The sequence below is a fragment of the Pan troglodytes genome, chromosome 11 (assembly GCF_028858775.2).
Source record: "Pan troglodytes isolate AG18354 chromosome 11, NHGRI_mPanTro3-v2.0_pri, whole genome shotgun sequence".
Classification (NCBI taxonomy): domain Eukaryota; kingdom Metazoa; phylum Chordata; class Mammalia; order Primates; family Hominidae; genus Pan; species Pan troglodytes.
In genome coordinates, this window is record NC_072409.2 from 102,708,385 (window position 1) to 102,720,708 (window position 12,324).

General features: G+C 34.9%; 1 protein-coding gene across 25 annotated transcripts in view; it reads left to right on the forward strand.

Annotated features, from left to right (window-relative positions):
• The window catches only part of MPDZ (multiple PDZ domain crumbs cell polarity complex component), a 176,782-nt gene that overhangs the window by 101,508 nt on the left and 62,950 nt on the right, over window positions 1–12,324 (forward strand). For all 25 annotated transcript variants that reach the window (XR_010148765.1, XR_010148764.1, XM_009456297.5 and 22 more), the window contains 2 exons: window positions 4,512–4,793; window positions 5,051–5,174. Coding sequence is in view for 23 of the 25 variants with exons in the window: in XM_009456297.5 (XP_009454572.2) it covers window positions 4,512–4,793; window positions 5,051–5,174 (406 nt within the window). In the remaining 2 variants the exon portion in view is untranslated. The remainder of the gene's footprint in view (window positions 1–4,511; window positions 4,794–5,050; window positions 5,175–12,324) is intronic.

Below are 12,324 nucleotides of genomic sequence, written 5' to 3' on the forward strand. Positions count from 1 at the left end.
CATATGTTGGGGCTCTTCCTCACAAAATTATCTAATTTGGGGGTCCATTCTGCTTTACTTTTTTAAGAGTATGTATTTGCTTAATTTGATTAGTTACCATGTAAAGATTTACGGGAAATAACCATTACTCAAGAACCTGAAAAATATACCTGCCTCTATGGCATTTGGCTTAATAGAGGCAGGTCATTGAAATATGGATTTTAAGAGCAACATGGCTCTAGCCGTGTTTTTCCTTTCTTATTATTTTATGTTTGATTTCTTTGGTTAATCATTTTACTCCTTTTCCCTTGTTACCTCCAAAGATATGACAAAATGCAGAAATAATTGGTTTTTAAATTTGCAGACTTTTGTTTAAAATTTTAACATGGTTTTTAGAACTTTTTTTTTCCTATTTTGATTTAAAAATACAATGGATAAAGATTTAATGTCTATTCAAGTTTCCCCTTCTACTCCTTATTCACACCTCTACACCCTGCCCTCCCATGTACACTCATACTCTTACTCTGTCCGGTGATGATATTGTTACCAATGTGGTGTCTGTCCTTCGTTCTTGAATATCAGTTCTGCCAGGAATTACTTTTTATTCTAATGCAGGTTGAACTTGATGTTTATCAAGATAGGAACCCTTTTGCACCTTGTACGTCAACTCAACTAACGGATTTAATGATATTTTTTAGTAGTCTGAACATTCTTACAAATTATTACTTAGTGTCATTGTCTAGCATAAAATATTATTGCCTTCACATCCATGTTTAGAATGTTGATACTATTTCTTACTTTTTTTTTGCAGATGGGGTTAGAATAAAAAACTAAATCACTCTAATCAAAATGATGAGTGACTGTGAGAGTCTTAGTGACAAAATTGCAGGCTCTCCAAGGTATAAAAGATGTTGCCTTTTTCCTTAGTAGGATCAGTGTCAAAACAATAAAGGAAGTGTACCTTATCTCAGAAAGAGTGGGAGAAGGACAGTTGGAGCAGCTGTGGTTGCAATCTATTTTTTAAATGTATAATAAGGATTCTCTGGTAGACTGCTTATTGAAGAAAAGCAGGTTATGGCTATTAAATGCTCGTGTATTTAGTTAGTTTTTGTAAATATATTATCTGGGTAAATAATATGCCCAACTCTAACCTTAATTTATGCATTGCGCTTAAGAAATAGAACTTTTAAAAAGTACGTTTGACATTTTAATTTAACCTTTTTAAATTTTTTACTGAGGACAAGAATATATCAAGTGAAGTCACATGTTAATATAGACTTTTGAAAGACTTCACTTTAGATATCAAGTTGCACTGGGAAATTGTGGTTATTTTTGTACATCTTATGAGGGAAGAACTGTTTTTCTTTTAGATCCACAAGACTTTTAAAAATAAAACTGAGTTGGTTGTTGAGCAACCAGAAACGTTTCTGAAGTGGGCGTATGTTGTCTACTGTGTTGATTAGCTCTTTCTTTTCTGTGTGTCTGTGTTAACTCCTTCATGAATAATGCATGGGACTGTTATACCGTTTACAGTACACCCCAGCTAACAAGGGCGACTTGACCTCTTTTGCTAATGAAAAGCAATTTTGATTGTTATCTTTGAGGCATGGGGGAGATGATTTACTAATTATTATAATCAATTTAGTAATATGGAAGCTAACCAGTTCTGTAGTAAGTACATTATTATTTTTCCTAAGAATAAAATTATCAAAGTTGGCTGAGGGAGCCAACAGGTTGTTGTTTAGATCCTGGGCTTGTGGAGGATGATACCTTCCTGTCATTTGTTTCTGAAGATACTACAGATGTTAATTGCTTATATGATATTTCCACTTGCCTCAATTCTTTGTACTAGGAATATCTGATAATTCTAGAGAGATAATAAGTCGCATTCAAGGAAAGGAGTGTAATAAATTGTGTTGGAGCAATTAATTACCCGTTTAGAAAAAAGTGGCAGACCCATATCTCACACCATACCCTGAAATAAATCAAGATGGTTAAAATCTAAAAGAAAGCATTTATAAAAGAGGAAAAATACTAGAAAGCATTTCGTTTACTTTGTGTGGAAGGACTCATTAAGTAATATATAAAACGCAAAAGCACAAAAGAATGACAAATTTGGTTGCAGAAATAATTTAACTTCTGCACGACAAAATATTACCTGTACAAACTAAAAGACAAGTGACAGACTTGGAGAATATTTGCAGTGTATATCACAAAGACTTTATATTCAGACTGTGCCAATGACAAGAAGAATGTCTATTCTTCACCATAAATACCTGTAAATGCTTATTAAGATAGTTTTCTCTTGGAGGCTCCTGTGAATCCAGATCAATTAATGTCATACGCTTTATGCTCTTGATCTCTTCATAAATAGGAACTTTAAAGTGATTAGAACTGAATTGCATTTTAAGTGAAATTTGAAATTATGAGTTATTTGCCTCTATATGTAATTTGAACTCAGAGAAAAATCGGATAAGGAATATGAAGAGAGTGTTAACAGAAGAAATACAAATGGCTTATCCTTGATAATTGTCAGGAACACACATAGTAATACACTAATATTTCTTACAAATCAGATTGCCAAACTAATCTAGGACTGGCAAGATTCATTAACAGGTATTCCCATATTTTCCTTCTGTAAGAGAAAATTGGAACACAAGTTAGCAGTATGTACCAAATTTTTTTTTTTTTTTTTGAGATGCAGTCTCGCTCTGTTACCCAGGCTGGAGTGCAGTGGCACAATCTGGGCTAACTGCAAGCTCTGCCTCCTGGATTCACGCCATTCTCCTGCCTCAGCCTCCTGAGTAGCTGGGATTTCAGGCGCCAGCCACCACGCCCCGGCTAATTTTTTTGTATTTTTAGTGGCTCACGCCTGTAATCCCAACACTTTGGGAGGCCGAGGCAGGCGAATCACGAGGTCAGGAGATGAAGACCATCACGATGAGACCCCGTCTCTACTAAAAATATGTACCAACATTTTAAGTGTGCATATCATTTGACCAACCATTGAAATTCTAGTGGTTCATAGTGAATATATCTTCACACATGTGGACAAAAATGTAGAATATAAATAACAGCAGTAGCTAACAATTATTGGGCATTTTCTATTAAGTCAGGCCTGTTTTTAGTACTTTGTGGATATGAATACTCTCTGTCCTCCCAAAAGTCCTGTATTAGTTTCTATTAATTTCCCCAATTAGGCATAGTGTTTAAGTAACTTGTCCAAGCTCTAACATTTAATTAGTGTTGAGCCAGGATTTGAACTCAGGCATCCTGGTTCACAGTCTACACACCACTGTCTTTCATACTTAGGAATAACTTACAGCCATAAGAAAATTGAAGTTGACTTGTTTTTAAACTGACATGGAAATTTCTCACATCAAGATGAAAAGATACTGCAAAAAAAGTAAAAGTGCTATTTATTGTATGGCTGTGTTTAGTTTTTAAAAATATATATGTATATCTGCTTGTATGTGTGAGTGTGTGCGTGTGTACTTATATGTATATATTATGCAAATGCATTAAAAATTTGATGGATAAACACCTAACTGATGCCAGCCATTTTTACTGGGGAAGCGAATGGAAGTAGAAGCCATAGCGAAGACTCTTCATATTGTATTCTATATGCATACACAGTATATGTCTGTATCTTGAATCCTTTATGCAATAGTATGTTCATATGCTACTTTTATACATTGAAACTATCAATGAAAGAATTGAAGGGAAAACTGATATGTTTATTCAACAGCAGTTTATGAAGCAACTGCTTTCCCAAAGCACTCAAGTGATACAATATATCTGTTGTAAGTAGATATACATATTTATATAGAACTCTACAATTTTAGAGTTTCAGAGGATTGTAGAAATTATATAAAGAGAGGTTCTGTGATATACAAATTGTTAATAACAGAGCCTGGATTTAGAGCCTACATTTTATGACAACCCATCTTACTATTCCTTCTGTTATATCTTACAGAATATTTATGCAAATTTTTCCTACGATAATTTGAATTGTAAAACTTTCTATTCTTCTCCACAAATACTTATAAATGCCTATCAAAATAATTTTCTCTTGGAGGCCCTTGTGAGTCCAAATCAATTAATGTCATACTTTTTATGTCCTTGAGCTCATAATAAATAGGAACTTCAGACTGATGGGAAACAAACTACACTTTAAGTGAGATTTGGAAGTATGCTACTTGCTCTTCTATGTAATTTGAACTCTGAATAATTTTATTTGTAAATAGAACATAGTATATCTAAATGATCTTACGTACAGTATCTTGTACAAGTATAACTCTGTAGAACGTGAGATGTATTACTTTCAGGAAATGTATTTAAAAGCATTTATGAAAATATATGCAGAAAATCTGCTAAGTGAGGAATTGTGTTTGTTAATGCTTTTTGAGTAATAAATAATTGTTATGTTTTACATTTCACTAAATAGTTGTTCATTAAGAAGTGATGTTATATATTGATGTAATTCTGGTCACATTTTTCATGTTTTGTTGTTGTTGTTTTTTAACTACCAGGATGTTATTGAAAATTCTTGTGATCCAGTACTTGATCTGCATATGTCTCTGGAGGAACTATATACCCAGAATCTCCTGCAAAGACAGGATGAGAATACACCTTCGGTGGACATAAGTATGGGGCCTGCTTCTGGCTTTACTATAAATGACTACACACCTGCAAATGCTATTGAACAACAATATGAATGTGAAAACACAATAGTGTGGACTGAATCTCATTTACCAAGTGAAGTTATATCAAGTGCAGAACTTCCTTCTGTGCTACCCGATTCAGCTGGAAAGGTAATATTTTAAAGATATGGTTTGTGTTTTATGATGAGATAGGGAATAGTGAAGGGTTATTCTGGCTAATCTCTTCATTTGGAATGAGTGCTTCTTGACACTAAGATTTTCAGAAGGCAACCTATGAACTTGTTTTGGTTGCAGGTTCTTGCAAAATAAAGCACAATCAATTAGAGAACATGCGTGATGTTGAAATCACGCTCCAAAGTCTAGTTTCCCTTTCCATGTGACTTGTGACTTCTTTTTCTTTCTTAAAGGGCTCTGAGTACCTGCTTGAACAGAGCTCCCTGGCCTCTAATGCTGAGTGTGTCATGCTTCAAAATGTATCTAAAGAATCTTTTGAAAGGACTATTAATATAGCAAAAGGCAATTCTAGCCTAGGTAAGTTTCTCATTTTCCTCATATACCTACTCCTCAACCCCCTTGACAAGGGGAAATATTGAACATGGTAAATTTCAATTTTTTTGGCTGTAGATAAGAGAACAGATGGTAGAAATTTTCCTGTAGTTTTTATGGTTTTTATTTCTATGTCCTCATTATTTTTTTGAAATGGTTTACAGGTTTGTTTACTTCATATGAGCAGAAATCCCTCATTCTCTTAATTCAGAGTATTCACAAGCCTCATTTATATTCAGTAAAAGATATATGAATTGTTTGTGTATGAAACAGCAAATCAGAAAAGGAATTCTTAGAAAATGAAAACTCAGCAATTTGGAATTCTAAATTCTTTGGAAAAGTAAATTATTAGTTACTTTGAATGTACCAGTGATGTATAAGTCAGTTTATATTTAATTTCTTTCACTCACTGAAAGAAAGACTAAAAAGACAACCAGGTGTGCCACCACCAAAATGTAAATGTGAGTTATTCAGTAGGACTTCCCAGGTGGCAGGATTTTTTTGTCCTATTTTAACCACAAAACCCTCTGAATTGGGCAAAGAAGACTTTCTGTAGAAATATCCTAATTACAATAGCTAAAACTGTGTTGAGGCAGAGCACATTTGTTCTCTCATTGAGTTAGAGTCATGTGACTCAGCCCTGTCTTTCTTGATAAATAGAATGGTAGATGAGTTGCTCTGAGTGTCCAAATGCAGCCCAAGACTCTCTGGTTAATTCAGCATCAGAGATCCTTTTCCTTCTATGAAGTAAGCAACCACTACCCGTTACACTGACGTCTTATGGCAGGGTCTTGTTTCCTTGTTAAGTTTTGAGATTTGGCAGAGGAATCCAGCAGTGCTTACTTGATGAGTGGGATTTCAGCCTTGGTCTCCAAGATTTTGTTCCATTTGATGGTGGCGGGGTACTACCAACAGCAGCTAAACAGAATTGTAGCAGATAGTATTTGTGTTGTTGTAATATTTCTTATATACATTATGTTTAATAGGATGATGATACAAAGCTTGAACTGCAGAACTTTGCATAACTCATTAATTATGAGACAGATATCTAAGCCATGCCAGAATTATTTCATTGGCTAATTTAGTATTTCTGATGCCATGTTACTCAAAATATTAGTTTTGTAGGATGTTAATAGGAGTTATAAATGAGTTCCAAGTTTAAAAGTTTGGGATGAGATAAATTTAAGAAGACGGGTTTCTTTTTACATCTCAATATCTTTTATACTCCAGTGTGCATTGTGAATCACTAAGAGATTATCAAATGTAGCATTTTTCACATTTAATTGGCCATAGAACCCATTTTTCTTGAATAATTGATAAGGCAGAGATTTTGCAAAGCCTATTTGGGAACTATTATTCTAGTGTATTTACTCAACTAGCAAACATTTATTTTAATACTATATCCACTATGCATAGACACCATAATATCACTGTTCTTAACACAAGTTTAAGAGAGTAAGCTAATTGACATTTAAAATCCTAAAGGCATTAAAATATTGTACATGCTATAATAGATACTTACAGAGAACATTAAAGGCTTAAAAGAGGGAATAACTAATCCCTACTCTCCAAGTGTGGAGAACTTTAGAATGGTTTCAGAAAAGAGGAGATGTATGATTTAGGTCTAAAAAGAGGAGATTTTTACCACATAGTTGAGGAATTTGAAAAAGATGAAAGCTGCTTAGCAGTAAGGCAGAGAGATGTGAAATGTTACTGAAACTGGTTTGGTATAGATGAAGTGTGGTATGATGACTGGCAAAGTCAGAGTTGGAACTAAAGGAAGGATAAATGGGAGACAACTGCTGGATGGGTTTGTGTGTAGGACACAGAACTTCTGCTGCAGCCGTCTACTGCCTTATGCTTCATGTAGGCAGCGGGAGCTAAGGGTAGAAGAGTGACATGAGCAGATTTGTGTTTTAAGAAGAGCATTCAGCTTAGGTTGGTGAAGCAGTTAGGAGGCTCTTGTAGGAGCCATGGTTTGGGTACATCAGATTTTGCAATCTGGCTATTTGGATTGCTTACCAATTTTTTTTTTTTTTTTGAGAGAGAGTTTCTCTTTGTTGCCCAGGCTGCAGTGCAGTGGCATGATCTCGGCTAACTGCAACTTCCGTCTCCTGAGTTCAAGCAATTCTCATCCCTCTCAGCCTCCTGAGTAGCTGGGATTACAGGCCTCTGCCACCATGCCCAGCTGATTTTTTGTGTTTTAGTAGAGATGGGGTTTCACCATGTTGCCCAGGTTGGTCTTGAACTCCTGAGCTCAGGCAATCCACCCATCTCGGCCTCCCAAAGTGCTAGGATTACAGGGACGAGCCACCCTGCCCGGCCTGCTTACCAATTTTTAATTAATTGTAAGAATGCTGTATTTTGTCAAAGCATTTCTTCATCTATTGGGGAGATTATATGGATTTTCTTATTTATTCTCCTAATATGTCAAGATACATTGATTTTTTATTGTAAAATAGACATAGCATAAAATTGACCATTTTCATCATTTTTAAGAGTACATTTCTATGGCATTAAGTGCACTCACATTGTTATGTAGCCATCTTCACCATCCATCTCCAGAACGTTTTTTGGGTTCCCCAATTGAAACGCTGTATCCATTAAACAATTATTCCCCATTGCTCTCTCTACCAGTCCCCTGTCAACTACCATTCATTTTTCTGTCTCTATGAATTTGATGAAATGCTTCATGTAGGTGAAATCATACAGTATTTGTCCATATTTGACTGTGTATAATGTCTTTTAGGTTCATCCATGTTGTAGCATGTGTCAGAATTTCCTTTTTAAGGCTGAATAATATTCCATTGTATGTATGCACTATACTTTGTTTATTTATTCATCTATTGATGGACACTTGAGTTGCTTCCACCTTAGTTTTTAAGTTTTGATATAAAATATACTAGGTTAATTAAGTTATTGGAAGAAAACAGTGAAAGGTAGAAGTGTCCTTCCTTTCCATCACATCTAGAAACCCATTTAAACCTCCCTCAACAGCCTGACTTTAAAATTAAAGTATAAAAGAGCCCTGTCATTTTTTTAGTGAAAGTAAAACATTTGGCCGGGCGCGGTGGCTCACGCCTGTAATCCCAGCACTTTGGGAGTCTAAGGCGAGTGGATCACCTGAGGTCAGGAGTTCAAGACCAGTCTGCCCAACATGGCGAAACCCCGTCTCTACTGAAAATACAAAAAATTAGCTGGGCGTGGTGGTGGGCACCTGTAATCCCAGCTACTCAGGAGGCTGAGGCAGGAGAATCCCTTGAACTTGGGAGGTAGAGGTTGCAGTGAGCTGAGATCGTGCCACTACACTCCAGCCTAGGTGACAAGAAAAAAACTTCGTCTCAAAAAAAAAAAAAAAAAAAAACAAAGTAAGACATTTAAGTGTGAAATCACAGCACCATTAGTTTACCATTCACACTGTAATATAAAAGTGTAAATCACAATTAGTTTACCTTTTCTGCTTCATTTCCATTATTGATATGCTATGCCCAATATGTTTATAGGGCTTTCTCCCTGGCGTTTTGATTTCCTGGGACCCAGTGAGGTTCCTCTGGCATTTTGGAGTTAAAATTTCCTGCATGCCTAGGCAAGAACATTACATTACTCTGTTACCTTATTTCACAGGAGATGCTAAATGTTCAGATTTCTATAGCACTTCGAATAACTAAATGTAAAGGAATCTTGAAAAATCTATGTAAATATTAAAGCATTAAATTAAGCTTTAGTGTAGGAAGGTTTTGGCTGTATAACTTAAAGTAACAAAAAGTGTGATAAATAGTATGTTAGGAAGTCTAAATAGAGGCTGGGTTTGTGCTAGTGGAAAAGTATATTATGAAGAGGTCTATCAATGAGCTCATTTTCTTAGATTCATAGTCTCCCCTTAATCAGCTATATGCGGTTGTTTGCAGTTTTAGCTTTGTGGCTAATTTTTTCTTTGTCTAGTGATGACCAGAAGAAGTTATTAATAAATGACAGCTTTCTGTAAAAGCTGTCATAATCCATTGTTTTGATTTCATGAATCATTTGGGTTTTTGAATTTTGTTAAATTTAGAGTGAAAATATATACAGAAATACAGATACATTAATAAATATACACGGGCATATAGTGACCTTTAAAAAATTCTAATCTTGATGCTTTTTGATAAGTCTGTGGTCCCTTGGTTAATGATGTGGTGTTTGGACTTGAAGGTAAAAAAACAAGGTTCTTCAGGGGAAAAGAAAGGAAGTCTTTATCTTCCCTTCACTGATTAGGTACAGAAACATAGACAGACTCAGGAATTTCTCTGAAATTACTCAACCCTTAAAGAGGTGGAGTCAGAACTCAAACCTGTCTGTGTCTGATTTTCACATAGACCGTACAATACATCCAGTACTTGAGTTACCCAAGGGCACGTTATGATTGTTGTACTAACAGACTTCATTTTGAAGCTGAATTAAGATTTGCATTTAGTCTTTAGGGAGCAATGTAACCTTGGTTTGGGGGAGAGATGCATTTTAAACATATTTTATGAGTTTTGTTTTGTTTTGTTTTTAGTTTTGTGACTAAATTTTGTCGTACACTTTGTGTCAGGTATTTTCAAAGTACTATTACATATGTGTTTCTCACTTAGTTCTTTAAACAACCCTAAGAGTAAATGTCATCCCTTTTTAAAGGTAAGTAAACTGAGGCTCTGTGTGAGGTTAAGTCAGTTGCAAGCTTGTGCTGATTGGAAGTGGTGGAATTCAGATTTGTAACCAGTTCTCTATTTCCAAAGCACATGATTTGGGATTTGGGTTGGGATATTCTTTCATACTTCTTCCAGGAAAAAAATTAAGAGATCTTACAAGTTACAACCAAAATCTAGTTAGTGGAGATTACCTCCAAGTTATTGCACCTGGAAAATTGTCATTTGGTGAAAGGAAAGTATAAGCTCAGCTAACTGATGTTGACCTCTTGGTTTACATGGTTGATGTGACCTGACAGCCTTAATAGCTGAGAGTCGTGAGTTAAATATGCTATTAAAAGTGAATTCAGAGATCATGTTGGCCATAGCTCATGATAGGTTCCATGTCTGTGTCTTGCCTTATTGTAGTCTGCATGGTGCTAATAAGAACAAGATGGTAAGTTAGATTCCCACTGTGATCCACTGAGTTAAATTTTACTTTGTGCTGACACATTTTTATTTTACCAAAGTACAGTTATATTGTGGGTATTGGTGGGAAGGCTGGCTTTAACAGTACAAAATGGAGTACCTTTTGAAAAATTTCAGATTCAGCCTTTTTTCTCACCCGAAGTGGTATCTTATTGTTTTATGGTAAGCAGAGGTGTCTTCTTAACAATACATTTCAAAATCGTTAGTATGAGTCTTAACAGAATATTTTAAGCACGTTTAAAAATGTTTTATTTCTATCAGAAAACAGTAAGTAGGAGCCTGAATTGCCCACATCCACTATGAAATATTAGACTAGAAACAAAATCAGAATCATTTTTTAAAATGTTTGAAATATCATATCTAATTTGGTATGAGTAGAATTAATATTTGGAAAGGCATCATTTTTTAAATATATAAAAACCTAAAAAGGAATTTGTGACATCTGTCAAAGAAAAGTTTTTATAAATACACTGGTAGCTTTATATCTCTCCATAGCTTGTTTAATTATATAATTTTGTTTTGGAAGAAACTTTCAGCACTTCGTTTTAAGTGAACTTACATTATTTTTGCAAAGTTTCAAATATAATTTATAAGATTTTATATTTTTCAACGAATAGAATGAGGATAGGATGCAAAGGGAACATTAATTCAGATAGAGTCTGTTGAGAAGGACTTTCTGAGGAAGTGATATTGAAGAGTGAGAGGGAGTTAGGTGTGCAAGAGCTGCAGAAAGAAGGTGTCAGGCAAAGACTTCAAAACGGACAGAGATGAGATGCATTTGTGGCTAGAACTTAGGGAACCAAGAAGGACATAACACAAAGCAAGGATGCACACTGCAAAGGCCAGTGCACCCCTGTCCTACAGACTGTGCTGAGCAAGTATGTTGTGTATTACTATAACAGGAAACTATTGAAGAGTTGCAGCCAAGGGACTGATAGGATATTACTTGTCTTTTTTTTTGTAATGGCCTCTCTGTCTTCTGAGGGAAGTATGCATTGAAGGAGACAATCATGGAAGGCAGGTGACCAGTTAGGAAGGAGGCTTTTGCAAAAAGTCAGGCAAGAGAAGGTGTTGACTTAGTCTGGAGTTAGTGTCTAAATGGAAAAAGGTAAATGGATTCAAGATAAATTTTGAAGATAGAAATGACAGGATTTGGTGTTGGATTAAATATAGGGGATAAGAGAGAGGTATGCATCAAGAAAGACCCCGGTATTTCTACTTTGAATAATGGAGGGTAGTGTGGTAGTGCAATTTACCAAAAAAGGGAAGAAAAATGGAGAAATAAAGTGAGGTGAAAAATTGCAGGTTCAATTTTATACATGCTAAGATTGCATTTCCTGTGAGACATCCAGGGGATGTGAAAAGAGGGCAATTTAATATCCAAATTAGAAGCTTAAAGAAGTTCAGAGATAAAATGGAAATAGATTAAGTTCATATAAATTCATTTCAACAAACTGTTATACTTTCCCACACCACTGTGATAGGCTCCAGGTATGAAGACTTCAATACAGGCTTCTTGATGTTAGGAATTCTGTGCTATGCTGTTATCCTAAGCAACCAACATAGTACTTGGCACATATTAGCCATATAGTAAATAGATGCTGAATAAACAAGTGATAAAGAATTAAGGTAATAGCGGATAATTGCTTAATTTACATGATGAATTTTCCTTTTGTAGTCCTTTTATTCTCTTTTATGTGTAAAAGCTGAACTAATATTGTAAAACTGATTTGATACTGTCATAGTACTCTCCCTGAGAGACCTTTCTATTCAAGGGGTCAGCACATCACATGGTCTAAATTACATTCATTCCACAATGTAGATCTGTTTTGTTTATAATGTATTGACTATATACAATTTCACAAACATTTACAATTTACTTAAAAATATTTTTTGTTAGAAACACTTTTTCCTGTTTTTGCTATGCTTTTTATTGACTGAAATGTTACTTGTATTTTTTAATCTATAAATCATAGAAATTATTAAATTCAAATTAAAATGAA